The sequence below is a fragment of the Cricetulus griseus genome, chromosome 2 (genome assembly GCF_003668045.3).
Source record: "Cricetulus griseus strain 17A/GY chromosome 2, alternate assembly CriGri-PICRH-1.0, whole genome shotgun sequence".
Classification (NCBI taxonomy): Eukaryota; Metazoa; Chordata; class Mammalia; order Rodentia; family Cricetidae; genus Cricetulus; species Cricetulus griseus.
Genome location: NC_048595.1, coordinates 4256815 through 4278260, shown reverse-complemented (window position 1 = coordinate 4278260; position 21446 = coordinate 4256815). Strand labels below are relative to the sequence as shown.

The window sequence follows — 21446 nt, the reverse complement described above, 5'->3', positions numbered from 1 at the left end:
CCAGCACTCCTGAGATAGAGGCAGGTGGATCTCTGTGAGTGAGTTCGAGGTTAGCCTGCACTACAGTGAGTCCCTGACTCAGAAACAAACAAACCCACAACAATAAACTACCATCCACCTATTGATAATCCTGCTTCTATAAATGATTAAGGGAAATTTCCCAGAACGTATTAGCCAGGGCAGCAGCGCTCCTGAGGAAACCCAGCTCGTGGGGCCTGCCTGGCTGCGGGGCTGGGGTGGGGGTCTCTGGGTGCTGGGCTGCCTGGCCTGGATGCTGGTAGTTTTGCAAAAGTTAAGTTTAGTGCGTTTGCTAAACTGGGAATACTAAAACCACAGCAGAAGCCATTCAAGGAGTCCACCAGCCCCTGGCCCGCCCACCTCCACCGCGTCCTCAAACCCTGGGATGAGTGGGGGCGCGGCACGGAGCTCAGGGGGTACCCGTGTGTCGCCCACCCGCGTGTCTGGGTGCAGGAGGCGCCTTCTCCTTAGAGGCACTTCCGGCCTGAGCAGTCGCCGCCGCCGCCTCCGTGCGGCCCACGGTGGGCCAGCGGGGCAGCGGGGCAGGGGCCGCGGGCCGCGGGGCCACCACCGCAGCGGCACGGGGGCGGGGCGGGGGGGCGGGGCGGGGCGGGGCGCAGGCCCCGGTGGGACCCCACCTGGGACACACCCCCGTCTCGCGGGCAGGCGCCTTCGGGGGCCGCCGGCTCCCGCCCCCCGCGGGCCGCCCCGCGCTCCGCCCACCGCCACCTGCCCCGCCCCGCCCCGCCTCGCGCGCCAGGCGTCCGCGGCGCTCGCTCGCTCGCTCGCTCGGTTCACCGCTCCCGCGCTCGGTTCCCGGGCTCCCGGTCTCCCGCGCCCGGCTCCTGGCGGCTCGGCGCCATGGGTGAGTGCGGCCCCGCGGACGTCTGCTCCCGCCCTGCAGGCCGGGTGGCCGCCCGGGTGGCTCGGAGGGCGCCGCGCGGGGTGGGGGCCGGGCCTGCCCCGGGGAGGGCCTTGCTGGAGCCGGGTGGACGCCGGCCTCTGCACCCGGGGCTGGCTGCAGCTGCCCTGCTCTCGCCCCTGCCCCCTCGCTGCGGCGCCCAAGCCTCCGGGAAGAAAAGGCATCAGCCTGGAGGGGGCCAAACTCACGGTCAGAGATGGACAGCGGGGAACAGAGGTCGTCCCGGGCCTCGGGAAGGGAATGTCTAGCTTCAAAGGGTCTGAGTTGGAGAACAGGGCTAGGAAGGGCATCCTGGACCCTTGGAGTCCCCCTCCTCCCTCCCAGCGGCCCTGCCTCGGATTGCCTAGAAAGTCTGGGGCCCCAGGAGGTCACCGAGCCACCCCCTCCCACTAGTGGGGCTGAGGGAGGGAGTAGCTGATTCCCAAAGACTCCCCCCCTGGAATCTGGACAATTTCCCTGGGGAACTGCATAGAAAAGGGCTCTGCAAACAGATTCCCCTGCAGATAAGTTGGCATTTAAAAGAGAAAAGGACACTGACTTCCTTTGAAGGCAGGATTGAACAGTCCGCCCTACCAGTCCCCTGGCCTGCAGGCCACAAGGGCCCAGGGGAGTGTGCGCCTAACCCCTCCCCAACCCCCATGAACTGATGCCCTCTGCTTCTCCACAGAAGACCAGAGCCCAGCAGAGGAGAAGGGACTTTGCTGCCAGAACCCAGCCTGCATGGACAAGGGCCGTGCTACCAAGGTAGGGGACTGGACAGCTTGTGGCATAGAGGACAAGTTCTCCCTACTCAGGACATCCATGGAGTCCTTGCCAGGGCCTAGCGGTACCCTCTGGATTCAGGGTGGCAGGTTTAGGAGGCAAGAGGGTGTTCATGTCTCAGGAACAGTGGAGTGGGGGTCTGTCAAAACAAGGGACAGCCCCCTGGTGTCCTTGCCACTGCCTGAGACGTGGGGAGCCAGAGCTCCATGTCATGGATGAGGAAGCAGAGGCTTGGGAGGGGAAGTGGGCCCCATGGTTTGGTTGGTTCCCTGGCCACTCTTCAGACCTGGGCATAGTTCTGGGAATACTGTGGGGCTTGAGCACAGCCATGGCTGTGGAGATGGCAAAGGGAGGGAGAAAGGGGCAAGTGGCCTTAGATTTTGAGGAATCCGGAGACACTGAAGAGAAGGGAGAGAGGTAACAGCAAGACTATCTCTGGTACCTCTGCCTGTGACGCACTGGGCTCTGTGCCTAACCCACGGCTGTGGCAGTTCAGCTGGGATGGTATTGTCACCCGTCTTTCCAGATGAAGATACCGAGGTTCAGGGAGGTTGTGTGACTTGGACAAGGCCCACAGTTCATAAGAGGCAGCTCCCTCAGACACTCAGTTGTGTGACAGTAGAGCCATCGGGTGCTGTATCAGCTTGACCCTCCCTTCTTGGGAGGTCCTGGCCTCATTCCCTCCACCTATAGGTGGAGAAACTGAGGCCCAGAGAGGGGACCTATGGATACGTGGCCAGCAAGTGGTAGACTGGGGATCTAAACCTCAGATTCAGGTGTGCAAAGCCAGAGCCTACGTCACTAACTGTTATGCAGCTTGGCCCTGCCAGCTGTGGGAGATCTAAAATCCTCCCCCCCATTCATCCGGCACAGGAGGCCCGTGGTCAGAAGGAACATGAGGACTGTTCTGGGGTGGGCAGAGGAGGGGGCGGCTTCCAGTTGCCGTGGTCACCAGGCAAGGGGGCGGCAATGATGTCAGATACAATCTGCTGGCACGGGTGGTGCCTGGCATTGGGCTCTGGTGTTGGCTGGCTGCCTCTTCCCCAGATTGGCAAGCAAGCTGGCCTCTGCTCCCTCAACACATCTGCTGGGAGCCTGGAGCGTCTGTCTGACCTGAAGGGGTGACAGGGACGACATACTGTCCCACCCATCCCAGGGCCCTGCGTGGCATGAGAAGAGGGCTGGTCTCAGCAGCTGGCCCTCTGTAGCCTTCAGCTCTGCCCTGGTCAGCTCCTCTGTAGCCATGGGACCATCTCCGCCAAGGGGGATGCCCTGAAGGAGTGGTAACAGGAAGAAAGTAAGAGTGGACCAGGGAACGGATGAGCTAGCAAGAATTCGGGAGCAGGGAGGAGAGGGACAGTGCGTTTGTGGAGAGAGTGGCAAAGGTCGTTGCTGATGCCTTGACTTAACGTCTGTGGTTAGGTGCCATGGGGAAACTCAGGCTCAGAGAGGCAGAGGAACCTGCCTACCTCACAACACATATCCCGTGGAGCTTGCCCTGGGGTGAGGCTCTCTGAAGACAGGGTCTCTTCTTAATCCCCAGCTGCACCAGGAGCCGATAGCAGGAGAGGCAATCTGCAGACAGGGCTGCACCTGATTCCACCAAGGGGTTTGAGTGCTAGGACTTCTGAGATCTGCCTCACCCCTACCTTCTGCCTCTGTAACTCACTAGGGTTGGGGTGACCATGGTGGACATTCTGAAGGAATAGGAGGTGTGGAGATGGAGAGCAGAGTGAGCAGGGGAGGGGTGCTGGGGGTTATGAGTCAGTAGAGGACAGACCCTGAAGAGAAGGAAGGTGGAACACTCCATGTGTCCTGTGTGTCAGGGCTCTGTGCCATGAAGACCCCTAAGACACGTGGTGTCCCTGCTCCCTGTCCGGTATGAGTAGCTCATGCCGTTGTGTTCCAGGGTTTCTTTGCAGTTAGTGGTCTGGTTCTGTGCAGGTCACTGCAGCTCTCTCAAAGAAGCCTCTGTGAAGAGTGCTTAGTACAGTGCCCAGCATGTCACAGTGTTTGGGAATTCCAGATGTAATCACGGACTTCAGCTATAGTGTGTGGGGAATAATCAGGCCTCTCTCCGGGGCTCTGGGTGTGCCCTCTTGTCTCTCTCTGAGAGTGAGACTCTGCTCAACAAATGCACATTGCACACTGGGAGAGAAGGGAGGGGAGTGACTCAGGCAGGTGAGCGTCATGGGTGTCCTTAGCCCTCCCACAAAGTAGCCACAGGACAATGACTGACCCCCTGCTCTCTGCTGAGCCTCCTTATGGCAGACATTCTGGTCAAAGTCTGCTCCACACCTTTGGTCATAAGGGGGCATGTCAGAGGGCTGATGCTGGGAAATACCGTGCTAGCCTCAGTACAGGCGTGCGCACCTCCTGCCAGCAGCCCACCTGGGTGTTAGAGGCACTTCCATTTCCATGGAGTGACTTACATGCTTTGCTGATGACTTGCCAAGGCAGGGCCTGAGCCTCCGTCAGGACTTCCTGTTCTCAGGGTCCCATTCCCAAGCAGCTCCAGAGAGAGAGGTGATGCTCTCTGCTTTGCTCTCAAGGGCCTGGATAAGGAGGCAAGATTTGATTCCATATAGACACGTTTTCAACATTAGGAGCTGTTCCTCCACTGTCCAGTCATGAGACCCCCCCATCCTTGAGCAGATGGGGATCCGTAGGGATGATGGAGGGGGTACGGATGTGGTAATCCCAGAGTTCTCTCAGTGGTGTGGAGTTGGGAGAGGAGGAGTCCGGGGTTGTGTCCAGATGAAGAACAGTGTACTAGGGCCTGAGGGAGCGCTGCACCCCTGATGTCCCTGAGCCAGGGTAGGTAGGATGCCATGAGCAAGGTGACAGAACTGGACTGTTTTCTGGACAGTTCTCTGGGGTACCCTTGGGAATGGCCTGGTTTGAGGGTCTTTGGAAGTGATGGTCCCTTTAGAGGCTGGGCAGCTATAAGCAGATGTTAGCTGAAGAGCAGGACCAGAGCCGATCGGTAGCCAAGCCCTAGGCTATGGATAAATAATCTGGGGGGGGGCAGTTGAAAACTCGGGGCACCTGCCTAGCAAGTAAGACCAGAGGAGAGGAGCTGCCTGGTAGGGCCCAGCTCCACAGAGCCAGTGCGTGGAGCCGGAGCCGCAGCTCTACCCTTCTGGGGTAAGGGAAGGAAGGTCGGGTTGTTCGAACCACTGTGTCTCCCTACCCCACAGTTCTGAGTGTGGTTACAGGTTGCTGAGGGATGAGAGTTACAAACCACCAAAGGGTGACAGGCATGGGTCAACGGAAAAGGGGCCCAGCCAGGCATCACAGTACATATCTGTAATTATAGCACTCAAAAGAGAGATTGGGGCAGGAGGATTATTGTGAGTTTGAGGCTGGCCTAGGATGGTTACATAGCAAGACCTTTTATTTAAAAAAGAAAAAGGAGGGGGCTGCTGGAGAGATGGCTCAGCGGGTAAGAGCAGTGACTGCTCTTTCAGAGGACCTGGGTTCAATTCCCTGCATGACAGCTCACAACTGTCTGTAACTCCAATTCCAGAGGACCTGGCACCCTCACACAGACACATGCAGGTAAAACACCAATGTACATAAAAAAAATAAATCTTAAAAAATAAAAAACCACAGAGGAGCAGGCTGGAGAGATGGCTCAGGGTTTACAGCGCCGGCTGCTCTTGCCGAGGACTAGAGTTTCATTCCCAGCACCTACATGGTGGCTAACACCCTTTTCTGACCTTCTCTGACACCAGGCACATACCTGGTGCACATGTGTATGTGCTGATAAAACATTCACACACAAAAAGCAGAAAGACAAAGCAATACACCAGGCGTGATGGCCCATGCCTTTCATTCTAGCATTCAGAATACTAAGGCGAGCCGGGCAAACGTGGTGAGCGCCTTTAATCCCAGCACTCTGGAGGCAGAGGTGGCGGGGGTTTCTACCAGTTGGAGCCCAGCTTGGTCTACACAGTGAGTTCCAGGGCAGGCTCCAAAGCTACAGAGAAACCCTGTCTTGAAAAACCTAAAGAATGGGCTGGAAAGATGGCTCAGTGGTTAAGAACACTCAGTGCTCTTCCAGAGGTCCTGAGTTCAATTCCCAGAAACCACATGGTGGCTCACAACCATCTGTAGCGGGATCTGGTGCCCTGTTCTGAAATAAAGGAGAACATGGGAATGGAGTGCTCATTTACATATAATAAATAAATAAATAAACAAGAAAGAAAGAAAGAAGAACCTAAAGAATACTAAGGAGAACTCGGAGTTCCAAGCTGCCTAGTCTACATAGAGTTCCAGGCCAGCAAGGGTTGTGGAACACAACCCTCTCAGAAAGGGGGAAGCTGCCTGGAGACATGGCTCAGTGATTTAGAGCACTGGCTTCTCTTGCTGACTTCTCTCGCAGAGGACCTGGGTTCAGTTCCCAGCACCCATGTGGCAGCTCACAACTGTCTGTGATCCCTGTTCCAAGGGATCTGACGCCCTCTTCTGGCCTCTGTGGGCACTGCGCATATACAGGCAAAATACTCACATGTGTCAAATAAAAAGAAATACATCTTTATTTTTTCAAAGGGACCCAGAGAAAGGTAGGCTGTTTCTAGGACACCCTGTTCAGAAAACTAGAAGTCAGCCTGGTTTGAGGCAATGTCCCCACAGGCTCAGGCAGCGGGTGCTTCAGCTTTGTCCGCTGCTTGCTCCTCCATCCAGGACAGTCTCCTGTGGCAGCGTCTCCTCTCCTTTGGGTCTGTCTTGAATCCCAGGTGAATGACCAGGGACTTTGAATGTGCTATAGATTGGTGGATTGCCAGCCTGTCACAAACAGTGAAGCCCATTCTTCACTTCGATAGCCAAGAGCCTGTCTTATCCCTCAAAGCCACCACCTGGCATCCTGCCACCTTCTGGTTCATGAGCAGGACTTCCCTGTGACACCTTATTCCTCAGCCCAATGGGTGGTGGGTGGCAGTACCCCCACACTTGAGTCAGTGCCTGTATCTGCTGTTCCCATTGCTCTGCACCTCTGGGTTTGGCATGTGTAGCTCGAGTCTGGGCTGTAAGGAGGAGACGATGTCCCTAGGTGAGACTCATTATAGTGAGGACTGCCAAGTGGTCCAAGTTAAGGAGATTCTTAGTAATGCCTGCAGTTCCTTATCCAGGGCTCCTGTTGACGCTAGCTCCACTTATTTAATGATGGAATGTGTTCAGACATTACTCCTGTGGCCGTGGGGTGGGGACCATGGCTAGTGAGAGTGGGGATTCAGGGGAGGCTCTGCAGGGGCCTAGGACTGTGGGGTACTTAGGAGACTGTTCCAACCCTGTCCCCTTTAGGAGTCCCAAGTGGTCTCAAATGGAAAGGTCCTTGGGGGCCAGCAGGGGGTGCAAGTGCCCCAGGCTGCCTTGGAAAGGGAGGACTGGATGAACCAATGAGAGGCCCTGGCAAATCTTGGTGGAAGATAGGGAGATAGAAGCCAAAGAGGCCCCTAGGCCCTGCAAATGCCCAGTGACCTTCCTCGGTGACCTTGCTCTTGGGTGTTTGCTGTTCCTGGGCCCCACATCAAAGTCCAGTGCCCACTAGGACACAATCCCTCTCCTGAGATGGCACATTCTAGTGATGGCCAGCGCCGCCTTCACACAGGTGAGGAGATTGCTGCCAGTGGGGGAGAGCAGGGGCAGGTGGGCACAAACCTCTTCAGACTCCTTCCCCATGAACCTTCCCCGGGTGCCACTGGTGAGGCAGGTATCCTGAGTCCAGGCGCTGCTTTAGGGGGTAAGATTCACAGACTGCAGTCAAACCAGGACCCTCAAGAGGAAGGGGCCTGTGCTGAGTCCTGTCGTCATCTGTCTTAGGTCAGGCGGTGCCTCCAAGCAGGCCTGGAGACCCACAGGACAAAAGGGTGAGGCCTAGGCTTTGGGAAAGGAGGAGGCCTGTGAACCGCCTGCTGTAAGAGCTGCCTGGCAGAGCCACCACACCCTGGCTGGCCTGCCCACGCATGCAGGCTCCACCCTTGGATATCTGAGGTGGCGGGTAGAGCCCTGGGCCATCTCTCAGGGGAGCCCAGCCCTGCTAGAGAACCCTAGGGCAAGTGTGCTTTTCAAACAAGAAGCCCAGCTGCTGTCTCGGGGCCGTCCGCTGTGTGCCAAGCACTGAGCTGACTCTGGGTCCTGCCCCATGTCTATAGCTCCCACTGGACCCAGAACCTCTCTTCCGTCAGGCTGGCCCTCTGTGGAGCATGGATGGCCACGGAATCCTCTGGGATTGGGGAAAATGTCCTAGGGAGGAAAGAGCCTGATTGGGGGTGCCTCAGAGGCTCCATTATTCATCAGCCTCTGCATCTGGTTTCTGGGTATCAGTTTCAACAAGGCAGCCCTGACTCACACCCTGGAGCCAGGCTGGGCTAGAAAGGGGCCCCCCTCCCCAGGGAGTCAGAGGCCAGGACCTCAGGTCTGCCCCTTAGCTCCTGGCTGTCCATTAGGTGGAAGGTCTTTCCCCTGCTTGGGCTCTTTCCTCTCCTCCACTCTGTCACTGACTTGACCCTACATTCTGGCCCTGGTCTCCTCAGCGGCAGCCTTCACCCCTGCTAGAATAGCCAAGACATAGCATGACCAGAGCCCAGTGACTCGGAAGTCCTTTTTAGGTGAAATGTCTTGGCTCCAGTGTTCTTTACTTGCTGGGACTCAGGCACCCCACACCAGCGGGATTCCCTTCAGGCTGTCTTTGAGCTCTACTTTCTCCGCGAGAAGGATAGTCTTCAAGACTGTGTTGTCCAGACCACTGCTTAGCCTGTGTGCATGCTGCAGCCCCACCCTGTGACTGAGCCATGGGCAGTGGTTCCAAGTACAGGTGTACATTTGCCAACTTGTCTTCTGCAACCTTGGCGCAACCTTTGTCTCCTTCTCGGCCTCTCTGAGCGGGATTTGTTGCTCAGATTCCCGGGACAGGAAGTTGGGAGCACTCACTGGAAGGCAGTAGCTGTCTGACTGTGGGGCAGAGGCAGAGGACTGGGGGCAAGACCTCTGAATGGAAGTTCACTTCTCTGGGGCCAGCAGGCCCAGGTCACACAGTTTCCAGGAAGAGGGGGAAACCCTTCCGTCAAGCAGTGGGAAGGCCCCACTGACCCGTGGCCACAGGTGGGATAACCTCCCTGAGCACTTCTGTGCCCCAAGGTCTTCGATAGCTGAAGACCCTTCCTTTGCCTTTGGCCACTCATTGCTCTTGCTTGTGGTTGTGTGCCGGGACCATCCTGAAGGCTAGGGACACAGAGTGAACCAAGGCCACTGGCCTGCCTCTGGCAGGGAGGACTGATGGAGAACAAAGACTCAAAATAGTGTCATGTGATAAGACCGCTAAGAAGGAATTAATTTGACCTGAGGGACTCAGAAAGAGACTGGGGGGTCATTTGGACAGTCCTTTGGGGCGGTAGGACTGGGGCCCAGTGCCAACCATTTGAAGGTTGAGCACATAGAGTTCTGGACAGAGCATGAGGGGATGAGGGCTCTGAGGGCTATCAGCCAGAAATCCAGAGGACAAACGATTACATGAGACCACCTAGGAGATGAAGAGGGAACCAGTCTATGGTGGGATTGTTTTAGAAAAGAAGATGACAAGTTTTAGGTTTCAAGGGAGTTACTTGTATTGTAGATGGTGAGTGGCCTTTGGGATGAAGATAGCCCTTGGAGTCTAAGCTTAATTACTGCCCTGAAAAATCCCAGAAGTCTCTGCTTTCTCCTTTTCTCCATGGTGCCAGATGCAGGGGTTGTCTAGAGGGTAAGTGTGCCAATGACAGTGTACACTCCTCACAGGGTACTGAGGAATGCCCACAGAGACCATTCTACAACCTGAGTCAGAGGTCTGTGTTTAGGCCAGGCACAGTGGCTCACTCCTGTAATCCCAACACTTAAGAAGTTGCCACCGTAGGGGGCTGGAGAGATGGCTCAGTGGTTAAGAGCCCTGGCTGCCCTTCCAGAGGACCTGGGTTCAATTTTCAGCACCTACATGGCAGCTCATAACTGTCTGTAACTCCAGTTCCAAGGGATCTGACACCTTCATACCATTGCACATAAGATAAAAAAGACAAGAGGTTGAGTCAGGAGGGTTGCCTCAAATTCAAGGCTAGCCTTGGCTACAGAGTGAGACGCTATCTCCAGACAGTACTCAGTTGACAAAACAAGGCTTGGATGTAGCTCCTGGGTAGAGTCTCTCCTGGTACTCAGTCCCCAAATGGTGTAAACCAGGTGTAGTTCTCTAGAGTAGCAGAATTTATGGAATGAATCTCTTTTTTCTTTATGTATTTAAAAGGGGTATTTACTAGAATCCAGCCATGGTGGGCTATGAATGGAAAGTCCCAGAAACACGAAGTTGTTCAGTCTACAAGACTGGACGTCTCAGCTGGTCTTCAGTAGACTCTGGAATCCTGAAGAAGTAGGCTCTAGGGAATGAATGTGCTAGCAAGCAGGCAAAGAACTCCTCTTCCGTGTCCTTATGTGTGCTTCAAGCAGAACACGGCCCATATTACAGGTGTGGCTTCCGGCCTCAAAGGTCTGGACTGGAAGTGGACCCACCTACTTCAGACCAAGCAAAAAATAACCTCACCGGAGTGCCCTCCATTTCTGGATGGTAGTTCATTCCAGATGTGGTCAGGTTGACAACCAAGAATAATGCTCACAGTGGTAATCAGATTTCTCCTAAGTCTGCTTTACCCCTAGGTGATGGAAGGGGTAATAGTGGCTGTGTGTCTTCCCCCCACCTCCTGCACCGCCCAGCGGTATTGGAGGATGCTTTTACTCCCAGCACCCAGGCAGAGGCAGGTGAATCCCTGAGTTCAGTACAGCTGGTCTACAAAGCGAGTCCCAGGCTTTTACATAGGGAAACCCTGTCTCGAAAATCCAAACCAACAAACAAAAAATAGTGGCAGCCCCCCCCCCATGAGTCTAGAAATGAGTCTAGAAACCCTTAGTAACCAGAGTGGAGACAGCTTCACCCCATCAGGTGGCAGTGACTTCCCGCCTAGGGCTTTCCCTGGCTCAGCTGGGGGGGGAGGGGGGGGACAGCTGGGGATTGCCCAGCTCCTCCATTCTTTCCCACTAGCCCTCCCCGCCCTCCTGTTTTTCTCCCAGGTCATGTGTTCCTTGGCAGCCCTGACCTCTGCCTCGGGGGCAGGGAACCCCAGGCTCTTGCTTGGTAGTGGGGGGAGGGGTCCCTAGGGCCTTGACTGAGGCTGGCATGGGATTCAACACAGGATGCAACAGGGTGCTGGAGTCCCAGCAAAGAAAGTTACCCCAGGCAGGACGGACAAGCAGCATCTTAGGATCTTAAGGGAGTTGGCCCGTAAACCAACTTTACCAACTGCACCCCTCTTGTGCTGTGTCTAGAGCCCCAAGCCGGGGTCTACAAACTGCACTAGAGGCTGAGTGGCTCTTTCTGGGAGTGGCTGGGGTTCTGCGGGGTGTCACCCATCCAGCCCCCCCCCCCCCCGGGCGGCACTGCACAATGGCAGGAAGCGGGAGTCCACACTTTGTCCTGAGCGCAGTGCAGACCACAGCTTCCTCCAGCCACCATGGGGACAGGACCCGGCGTCTCCGGGCGCCGAGCGACAGCCAGGCTGGACTCCGACCTGCCCTCCCCAGACTCCCAGTCCCCCTGGGTCGGGGGTCACACCTGCAGCAGTGAGAGCCAGGTAGGGGTACGTCGGTGGGTCAAAGCCTAGCGGGCCCACCTAACTGCTGGGTCCTCTCTGTCCTCCACTCCAGAGGGCCAGGGTGGCTGAACCCCTGTCTGAACTGCACACAGCTGGGAATGGAGGTGAGGCTTGAGCTTCGGGGGGTCCCCACCTTTCAGTTAAGAAGCTGGTGGGCAGAGATGCCCCTCGAGTTCTATTCCTTTTGTGTTTGCTGCCTCCGGACACACCTGTAGGGCCCAAGCCACCCCTCCCCCTTTCCTTCCTCTGCTCCACACCCTCAGCCACCCGGCCCTGCTTCTCCTGACTTTAGCCACAGCCCTTGTGTGAACGCTGAGCCCATTTTCCTGTGCTCCGTGAGGTGGAGGGGGATAGCTGTACCCGTGTCCTTCTCTGTATTTGCATGGCACAGAGGAACTTACCCACTGATGTACCAGCCTTCTCCCACGGAGTGGGGTGCCGCTGCGTACAGAAGTGGGTTTGGTGGACAGAAGGAAGTCGAGGGAGTCTATGAAGAAGGGTCAGAGTCTAGCGTTGGGAAGGAGCCTGCTGGGGACACCCTGTGGCTTGACATAGGGGTGATATTAGGAAAGGGGAAGGCTACCTAAGAGGCTTTGCCAGCCCAATCTCAACCTCTGATCTGAACTTGCAGCTTTTGCTGGCCCTTCCAGAATGGCACCGTCAATTTATGTGGGAGCTCTGGTTCAGTTCCTGCATCTGGCCCAGTGGGTCCCCTGAGACTATACTATAGGTCAGAGACATGATGGAGGCAGTAGCTGATGCCATGTAAGAGAGCCTTGCAAGTTTCCAGACTGGACTGGGAGTCCCAACCAGGAGCTGAATGAATTGGCACTCCCTCCTCTGCTCCCCCCACCCCCAGAGAGAGTATCTCTGTGTAGCTCTGGTTGTTCTAGAATTCACTGTATATTTATTTCAGGGTGGTTTTGAATTCATAGGGTTCCCACTCTTCCTCTGGAGTGCTGGGCATAAAGGCATGAGTCACTTTGCCCTGCCGGAATTTGACATCTTTATATTGACTTAATTTAAAAACACAGTTGTGGCCCTGAGTTGGGAACTCTTCTCTGGGACACACAGTTTAGTCATACCAAGGCCAGAACCCAGCTGACACCTGCCATTGACCGTCTGAAGCTATCCTAGTCAGCATCGGGGTGAAGGCAGGAGCCCAGGCCAGGCTGATGGACTGGTGGATGCCTGGAAAAAGAGATTGAAGGGAAGCAGGTGTCTTCCCCCCTGACTAAGTAAAGCCAGGTCATTCTCTTTATTCCCTGGGATTCATGGCTATAGGTACATGTTTTCCTGTCTTCATTAGCAGTGGATTAAAACCGGAACTGGAAATATTTTTAAGCCCTGACCACCCACTGACAGGAATCTGGGTCTTCATAACGTCCATTGCTGCAAGCGTGCAGGGCCCAGTTCCTGTCATCTCCCCTGGGGCAAGTGGGCCACCTGCTGACTATGTCCCAGTCCTTTCTGTCCAGAGGAACAGACACAAGAACCCAAACAGCAAGCATCAAACTAAGATTGGTTTCTTCCTCCCTCAAGGCTGCAAGGTCGGGCATTGGTGGCACACGCCTTTAGTCTCAGCACTCAGGAGGCAGAGGCAGGCGGATCTCTATGAGTTCGAGACCAGCCTGGTCTACAAGAGCTAGTTCCAGGACAGCCTCCAAAGCCACAGAGAAACCCTGTCCCCTGTCTCGAAAAAAAAACAACAAAAAAAAAAAAAACAAAAAAAAGAAAAGAAAAGAAAAAAGGCTGCAGGATCCATCTTCCTGGTCCACCTCTCCTTTGTCTGATACCCAGCCATGGCAGGGACAGGAGTAATCTGAGGTCTGGCATTGCATACGCTGGCTGCAAGCCCTGGCTCTCCTGGGTGTGTAGCCCTCGGCAATTTCCCCCACTCTTCAGAGCTTCACACTCCTCATGTGTAAAGTGAGGATGAGGGGAAAGGACTGGAGTGTGGTCCCTGGCAGAGGAGCTGTGACTTCCCCTGCCTCTCCTGCCCTGCTGCTTCCTACCTACGTCAGTCACTCGCTGCTCTCCCAACTGTCACGGACTTCTCTGTTCAGGCTCTTGCAGCCAAACACTCTCCAGTGCCTAATTAATAACTATACGGTAGTGAGATATCCACCCCGCCCACACCTGTAGCACTGACCACACCCGCTTGGGCGTGGTCATAGGGGAGGACAGGATGTGATGGAGGGTCCCGGACCCCAGGTCTTTCTTGCTTCTAGTCGGGTCACAGGGAACAGCCTGGGTGGATCCTGGGGGCTGGAACCTGCGGTGGTCAGGTCACCCGCCTCTTGTGTAAGTGTAATCTCCCTAAATAAACTTCCCTTAACCTGTACTGACTCTAGTGAACCTTGATTCCCACAAAATACTGTACAGATCCTGAGCTGGCGAGATGGCTCTGCGGAGGAAAGGCACTTGCCACAAAAGCTGAGAACCTGTGGAGATAGGGCTTTGAATCTGGTAGACTAAAAATGCCAGTCCTTGTAGGGCTCACTGTGTGGTAGCATCAGCGTGGGATGCTTGGGACAGGAAGGGGACAGAGTTGCAAGGCTGGAGACGAGGTCAGGGGAGACCACGGAGGAAAGATCTGCAGGGTTGTTAGCACTGCAGGCCAGGCACCAGCGGGGTCAAGGCTCCCGTGGGGACTTTCCGTTCTTACTCAGAGTGAGGAAGAGTCCCTGGAGGGTTCTGAGTGACTGTGGTGTGAGTCGTCCCAGATCAGGGGTCTCTCTGACCACCCTCCCAGCTGACCAGTGAGGGGCTGGGGAGATCAGTTAGCAGGCTAGTGATGTCATCCATCTGGGGAAGCCATCAGGGCTGCAGTGTTAAAGCTGCAGGTACTGGCTCAGCAACTCTTCCAAAGGACACAGGTTTGATTCCCAGCACCTGTAACTCCATTTCCAAGGGACCTGACACCCCCTTCTGGCCTCTGTGGACCCTGCATGCTCACGGTACACATGTTTATGTGTACAGGCAAAGCACTCTTATGTATGGTATAAAACAAACCTATAAAAACAAAAAGGAAAAGAAAACCGATGCAGTTTAAAGATCATCCTCACCTACATAGTAAGTTAGAGGCCTCTTGAGCTACGTAAGACCCTCCTGACCCTCCCTTTCCTGCCCAGGACAAAGAAAAGGGGAATCCCTATGCCTTCTGCAGCCATGGCAGGAATGGCTGATTCAGGCACAGCCATGGGTGCTTATGGAAGCCCTTAGGTGACTGGAAATTGGGTGTGAGGCACTGACTCCTTGTTAGTTGCCAGGAGCCGGTAGAGGGCTGAGAGCTCAGGGTTAGGAGCACTTACTGCTCTTCTGGGGGAACCCAGTTCAGTTCCCAGCACCCACGCTGGGTGGCTTGAAACCACCAACCTAAAACTCTCCTATACATACCCCGACCCCCACACTCTCTCTTGTGGCCTTCATGTATGCGTGAGCGCGCGCACACACACACGTACACACACACACACACCAACTGTGAGGAGAAGAGAGGTTTTAGGGAGATTCCCCCAGTGATCTTGACATCCAGCACACTGGTGAAAAGAATCAGTGATGTCTTATCCTGGTCAAACATTCAGACGCCTCCAAGAAGTCAATGTTTTGAATAAAAAAGAGAAGAGAAGGTAAATTCCTGTGTGAGCCTAGATTGCAAACCCAGTTCAGGGTATGAGGCTTTGTGTAAGTCGTGAGGTGGCAGGCAGAGGAATGTGAGCATAGAATAAATAGTTTGAATCTGTCAGGGTTTGGACATTGTGTAGGGTTTTGAGGAAAATCTTGCCAGCACTCGTCCCAACTATTTGGAAGGCTGAGACAGGAGAGTCATTTGTACCCAGTCTGGGCAATACAAGAAATAACTCATTTCTTTTCTTTTTGGTTTTTCAAGACAGGGTTTCTCTGTATTGTTTTGGAGCCTGTCCTGGAATTTGCTCGGTAGACGAGGCTGGCTTTGAACTCACAGAGATCTGTTTCCCCAGTGCTGGGATTAAAGGTGTGCACTACCACCACCCAGTGAAAATTTATTCCTAAAGGGTCTTCTCTCATACACACACACACACACACACACACACACACACACACACACAGAATAATTTAAAAAAAAAAAAACACCATTGCGTGGTGGTGGTGTACACCTTTGATCCTAGCACTCAGGAGGCAGAGGCAGAGGCAGGCAGATCTCTATGAGTTCCAGGCCAACCTGGTCTACAGAGTGAGTTCCAGGACAGTCAAGGCTACACAGAGAAACCCTGTCAAAAAAAAACAAAAAAACAAAAAACAACAAACAGCAGCTAGGACTGGCGGTAGAGGCCAGGCATCCCAGGTTCTCTAGGGCCACAGTCAGGAGGATCACAGGTTCAAGGCAAACTTCATGAGACGCTGAGTGTTGGTGGTTGAGTACTTACTGGGCCCTTGTCAGCTCAAGGCCGTGTGGGATTTCTGCACCAAAGGAGATGCGATGACAAAGGGAGATGTGGCATACAGTCTCAGAATCCAGAAGGCTGAACTATTCTTATAACTCTGTAGGCTTGAGCTATTTAAAGATGAAAACTGGGGGAGAGCCAGGCATGGTGGCTCATGCCTGTAATACTGGCACTAGAGAGGCTGAGGCAGGAGGATTACTTTGAGTTTGAGGCCAGCTACACTGGTGTGAGATCCTGTCTAGCACCGACACCTCCCCAAAGTGGGAAAACTCTGATAATTCCAGTCTGTTGGAGAGTGGAGAATTGCATGGAAGCTGTGATGGCGTAGCTTTCCCTGAAGGGAAGGGGGGGGCAGATGCCCAAGGGTCAAGTGAGCCAGGACTCTGTTCATAAGGTGGAGGGTAGCTTGCCCTGTGTGGTGGAGGGAGACCTGACTGCAGGAAATGGGAGAGTCTGGGGTGAAAGTGTGTGGGCAGATCTGGGAGGAAGAGCTGGCTGCAGATTGGATCAGGGCCAATCATTTAGGAAGCCCCGGCTGACATGGGCGGCAGTGGGCTTCTTGCTAGCTTCTGGTTTTGTTTTGGGTTTTTAAAAATTTTTTTATGGAAAAGCAGGAAGCGAAGAGGGACTGTATTAGGGCCAGGCCATTGGAGAGTAGGCCCTTGGCAGTTAGAAGGCTACAAGGCTCACAGACAGCTCTCCAGGAAGGGGGAGGAACAGATAAATATAGAAAAATATAAATATGAGACCTAGCGTCCAGGCAGGGGCTGTGTGTGTGTGTGTGTAGTGTGTCTATGTAGTGTGTGTATGTGTGTCTGTGTGTGTCTATGTGTATGTCTGTCCGTGTGTGTGTGTGTGTGTGTGTGTGTGTGTGTGTGTGTGTGCGCGCGCGTGCATGTGCGAGCCACAACACCTGCTTTGGACTCGTCGGTAGCTCCATAAGTGTCTGTAGCAGTCCAGGTGGGAGTCTGCTGTTCAAGCCTCAGGCAGGCCATAGACCTGAGAGCAGAGGGCTGGGGCAGCCAGGCTTGAAGGGTTATCACAGTTCTGGGTGTCAAGCTTCTTTTGGGGGGCTCTTCCTGCCAGAAAGCCCTTGGTAGCCCCTGCCCCTCTGTTGACTCTGAAGTCTCATTCCTTGGAAACAGGCAGTGGGTACTTGGGGAAGTTGTCCAAATGAATTGACGAAGGGAGGCAGAGGGTACCTGGTGGAGAAGTTGGGGATGACCACAGTAGTGGTATGAGTGTTTGGTGTGTCTGTCTGTCTGTCTGGACATCATCCTGATGGCACCCTTTACCCACAGGTATGCCATCATGCTGACTGCCAGCAGCTGCACCGCCAGGGACCCCTCAACCTGTGTGAGGCCTGTGACAGCAAGTTCCACAGTGCTAAGCATTATGACGGACATGTTCGCTTCGACCTGCCTCCACAAGGTAAGCCCAGAGGCGAGGCCTGGCCCCTAGATTTCTGGGCAGCTCAGAATTCCCTCTCTTGGTGGAAGCAGTGCTTGGGTGGTGGTCATTGGGACCCTGGTGGGACCATGTGCAGAACACAGGAATGTGAAATACACATCTAGAGATACACCTCCTCGCCTTGCCTCCCACAGCTGCCACTGGCCAGGGTCAGCTCGGGAGTCCCCTCTTCCCAATTCTGTCTGTCCTTGAGGCCAGCAACTTAGGGGTGAGCTCTCCATGCCAGGCCGCTGACCTAGGAGAGCAGGCTGTCAGTTGGAAGGAACTTGGGGGAGGGAATTAGAAACCCCACCAGCTGAATAGGGAGGGACTGGCTCTGGAAGACACCCAGACCATCTGTCACCTTTCCCATCTGGTAAGAAAGACAAAAGGACTCTCTACTCCCCCAGGGCTCCTGGGACTTGAGGTGTGGTCATGGTAGAGGGGGAGGGGAGGCCTAAAGGGACGGGCTGTGGACTTGGTCCCTGTCTGAGACAGCCCCTGAGGTATGGCTTTCTTAACCCTCATGCTATAGAAAGGTAACTGAGGCTACTGGTGGGTTTGCGTTTGGGCTGGGGCATCATGAGTGTATCATCTCAGGGCCTGTGGTCTGGGGACATAGATAATAATGGTAGATCCCATTCTTGGAAGAACTGAAGGTCTTGAGCCACTGGGGAGCTCCAGGCTCTGTGCCTTTAGAACAGGCAGTATTTAAGGGTTAAGGATGGACCAGAGAGGGACCAGGGTCATAATCCCGTTCCCTTTCTTCAAAGGCTCTGTCCTGGCACGGAACGTTTCCACCCGGTCCTGTCCCCCACGCACCAGCCCTGCTGCAGACCTAGAGGAAGAGGAGGAGAGCTTCGTGGATGGAAGAGGGTGGGTGTGGACCACAGGAGAGAGCCCAGGAGCCACACACCTCACTGTGCTTCTCCAGAGGACTGAGGGTTCACCCTCTGCCCTCCTGCTCTGCCTTGGTTTCTAGAGGAAACTGCCCCTGCTGGTCTGCTCATAGCCTAACTAGTTAACCATTGTGTGTGAAGCCCTTGTTGGCCACCAGAGGGCAGACAGTCCCACACATGCAGCAGGGTAGAATGCACCCAAGTTAACTTCCAGTTGGTGAAGGGTGGGAGCCCACCAAGACTCCCACTTACATCCCACACTGGGGAGGACTCACAAGCACCTCAATATCTGCTTCCCTCCAGGGACCGAAAGAGCACCGGCCTAAAGATCTCCAAGAAGAAAGCAAGAAGGCGGCACACAGATGTAAGGAGCCAGGACTCCCAGAAAGGCCACTTCTCTCCCAGGCCTTTTCTTTCCCAGTCTGGTCTCCCTGCTGTGAACTCCAGGCCAGGGATGGGGTCTAGTTGTGCATGCCCCTCCCTCCCCCCAGACTACAGCTCAGAGCTGCCCACCTGGCCCGAGTATGTTGGCGGGGGCAGGTGGGACACTGGGGGCCTCTCTAGGAGTAGGGCTGGGGATCCCCGGCCTTCACCTCCCCATTGGGATTTTCATCGGGGCCACAGGGTGTGTCGGGTAAGCAATGGGTGGCGGTGCAGATGCTGACAGACACCTGTACTCTCAGGACCCAAGCAAAGAGTGTTTCACCGTGAAATTTGACCTCAACGTGGACATTGAAACGGAAATTGTGCCGGCCATGAAGAAGAAGTCACTGGGGTAGGGCCTGAGGAGGAACGGGGGTGGGTAGGACGTAGTTCCTTTGTGAGGGCTCCCAGTCTCTGCATCACGCGTGTGTGCGTGTGTCCATGTGTGTGTGTGTGCGCGCGCGTGCACTCATGCATGTGTGCATGCCCGTCTGTGTGTATGTGTGTCTGTGCACTCCTGTGGGCAGGCCTGTGTGGATGTGACACCTTCACCAGGCTCACCTTCGCACGCTAACCCTGACTGTGCACCTGTGCCTGAGAGGGGTCTATAAGGCCCCGGGGGTGGGGTCCGTGTTCCTGTGTGTGATGCTGCTGTTTGTGCTGCTTTTTTGGTTTGTAATGGGAGGTGGCTGGAGCTGTGTCTGTGGATGGGCTGGAGAGTCACATGATTGCTCCCCTAAAACACACATTTCTTCCTGGGGGGCAGGGAGGTGTTGCTACCTGTGTTTGAAAGGAAGGGCATCTCCCTGGGTAAAGTGGACATATACCTGGACCAATCCAACACACCTCTGTCCCTCACTTTTGAGGCCTACAGGTTTGGAGGACACTACCTGAGGGTCAAAGGTGAGCAGAGCAGCAGGCTCCATGGGGCCACTTAGCTGGGTGGAGTGGCCGGGGCTTGTTGGGGCCTCCTGGCTGTGGAGTCCTTCCTGGGCTCAGGTTCCCATTGGCCATGCTCCTGAACTGGCTCATTAACATACAGGTGTCTGCTGGGTGCTGGTGGCTGGTGCTGGAAGGGTGGGGCTTCCAGGGAGGGTAACTAGGCCTAGACTCGAATCCTCAGGGGAGGAGGGACTCGGCCCCTGTGTCTCCCGTACCCGGGCACTAAGGGCCTCTTGTGCTTCACATGCCTCCCTAGCCAAGCCAGGAGACGAGGGCAAAGTGGAGCAGGGAGTGAAGGACTCCAAGTCTCTCAGTCTGCCCATCCTAAGGCCCACTGGGGCTGGGCCCCCGGTGACAGAGCGTGTGGACCCTCAGAGCCGCCGAGAGAATAGTCTGGACATCTTGGTGAGGAGGAGGGCCTGTCGGGATGGGGGTCGGGCAGGGCACCTCCTGAGGAAGAATCATATTGGAGTCCCCACTCCATCGTCTTGGGGCTTAGGTCCCACTTGTGCAAGGTGTGGCTGGCTGTGAGGACAGGGGTCTCTCTGTGTGTAACTAGTCTAGATGGTGTGTTTTGTCCCTGAATGTTCTAGTGCCCAGGGAGTCAGAGTGCATGGTTATGTTTATCTGTGGGGCAGAAGGAATGATAGTTAGCAACAGCACATCGGTGTCGGCAAGTCACAATATGTCACCCACTGGGATGAGTGTTTTATGGGTCTCGTCTTTTTCTGTTGTTCTTAACTGTCTATTGTCCATCTATCTACCTACCTATCAGCCTGTCTATCATCTATTTATCTACCTATCACCTCTCTACCTACCTACCTATCCTCTATCCATATGTCTGTCTCTGTCTATCATCTATTGTCATCTATATGTCTGTCTCTATATCTATTATCATCATCTATATGTCTATCTGTCTATCTACCTATCATCTATGTCTGTCTCTATCATCTATCTATTATCACCTATCATCCGTGTGTCTCTGTCTATCCTTGAGACAGGGTCTCACTGTGTGGTTTTGGCTGTCCTGGAACTCATTGTATAGCAGAGGCTGACCTCACAGTCACAGAGATCACACAGGCTCTGCCTTCCAAGAGCTGAGATTAAAGGCACGCACCCTCACACCCAACTCTTCTTTTTCTTTCCCTCTCTCTTTTTTTTAACATTTAAATTTAAAATTTTTTATTTTATGTGTATGAGTGCTTTCCTTGAATGTACGCATGAGTACCACATACATTCAGTGCTCTTGGCGGCTGTAACAACAGTAGATCCCTTGGAACTGGATTATTACAGGCAGTAGGTGCTGGGAACCAACCCCAGGTCCTCTGCAAGAGCTCTTAACTGCTGAGCCATCTCTCTAGTTCCAGTGGACCTTTTGAAGCTCTGTTTGTGGGGGGGTCCTGAGTGTGTGTGTGCACGCTCGTGCTTGCAAAACCCCGAGTTTCTTCCTACCTGTTTCCTGCTTATAGCTGAGTGGCCTGGAACAGGGTGGCTTGGAACAGTAGTTGAGGTAAACCTGTGTCTGGACATTTGGATCTCAGTGGAGGTGGTACCCTGGGTCAAGGATGCAGACACTTCTGCCTGCTTGGTTGATCTGTGTTCTGGAAACCCTGGTATGGAGCTGTGGGGCTGGTGGGAGCTGCACTTGACCATTCCTCCCTGGCCAGGCCCCTGGCCGCCGCCGCAAGAACATGTCTGAGTTCCTGGGGGAGACGAGCATCCCCGGGCAGGAGCCCTCCACGCCTTCCAGCTGTTCTCTGCCTGTTGGCAGCAGTGGAGGCACCAGCAGTGGGAGCAACGAGAGCTGGAAGAACCGGGCAGCCAGTCGCTTCAGCGGTTTCTTCAGCTCCAGCCCCAGCACCAGTGCCTTTGGTCGGGTATGTGGCGCCGTGGGCTCAGGGCTAGCCACTAGCCGACCCGACCCTGACCCTGG

General features: G+C 54.8%; 1 protein-coding gene and 1 long non-coding RNA gene across 8 annotated transcripts in view; one reads left to right on the top strand and one right to left on the bottom strand.

The window, feature by feature from the left end:
* Positions 1 to 761: 761 nt before the first annotated feature.
* LOC100755823 (pleckstrin homology domain-containing family G member 5) overlaps positions 762 to 21446 on the top strand; it is a 28365-nt gene continuing 7680 nt past the window's right edge. For 2 of the 7 annotated variants that reach the window (XM_027398353.2, XM_035439367.1), the window contains exons 1-9: positions 762 to 883; positions 1608 to 1684; positions 17102 to 17231; positions 18023 to 18125; positions 18452 to 18512; positions 18832 to 18923; positions 19338 to 19474; positions 19770 to 19918; positions 21181 to 21390. In XM_027398353.2, the coding sequence (XP_027254154.1) occupies positions 880 to 883; positions 1608 to 1684; positions 17102 to 17231; positions 18023 to 18125; positions 18452 to 18512; positions 18832 to 18923; positions 19338 to 19474; positions 19770 to 19918; positions 21181 to 21390 (963 nt within the window). In that variant the 5' untranslated portion in view covers positions 762 to 879. Of the gene's footprint in view, positions 884 to 1607; positions 1685 to 7127; positions 7317 to 11212; positions 11356 to 17096; positions 17232 to 18022; positions 18126 to 18451; positions 18513 to 18831; positions 18924 to 19337; positions 19475 to 19769; positions 19919 to 21180; positions 21391 to 21446 lie in introns of those variants that run through there. The other 5 variants (XM_027398349.2, XM_027398350.2, XM_027398354.2 and 2 more) reach the window with 4 other exon arrangements.
* Positions 6219 to 7778, bottom strand: LOC118238006. The gene is made up of 2 exons (XR_004768087.1): positions 7367 to 7778; positions 6219 to 6732 (listed from the first exon to the last, which is right to left on the bottom strand). It is a non-coding gene; the product is annotated as an uncharacterized LOC118238006 (long non-coding RNA).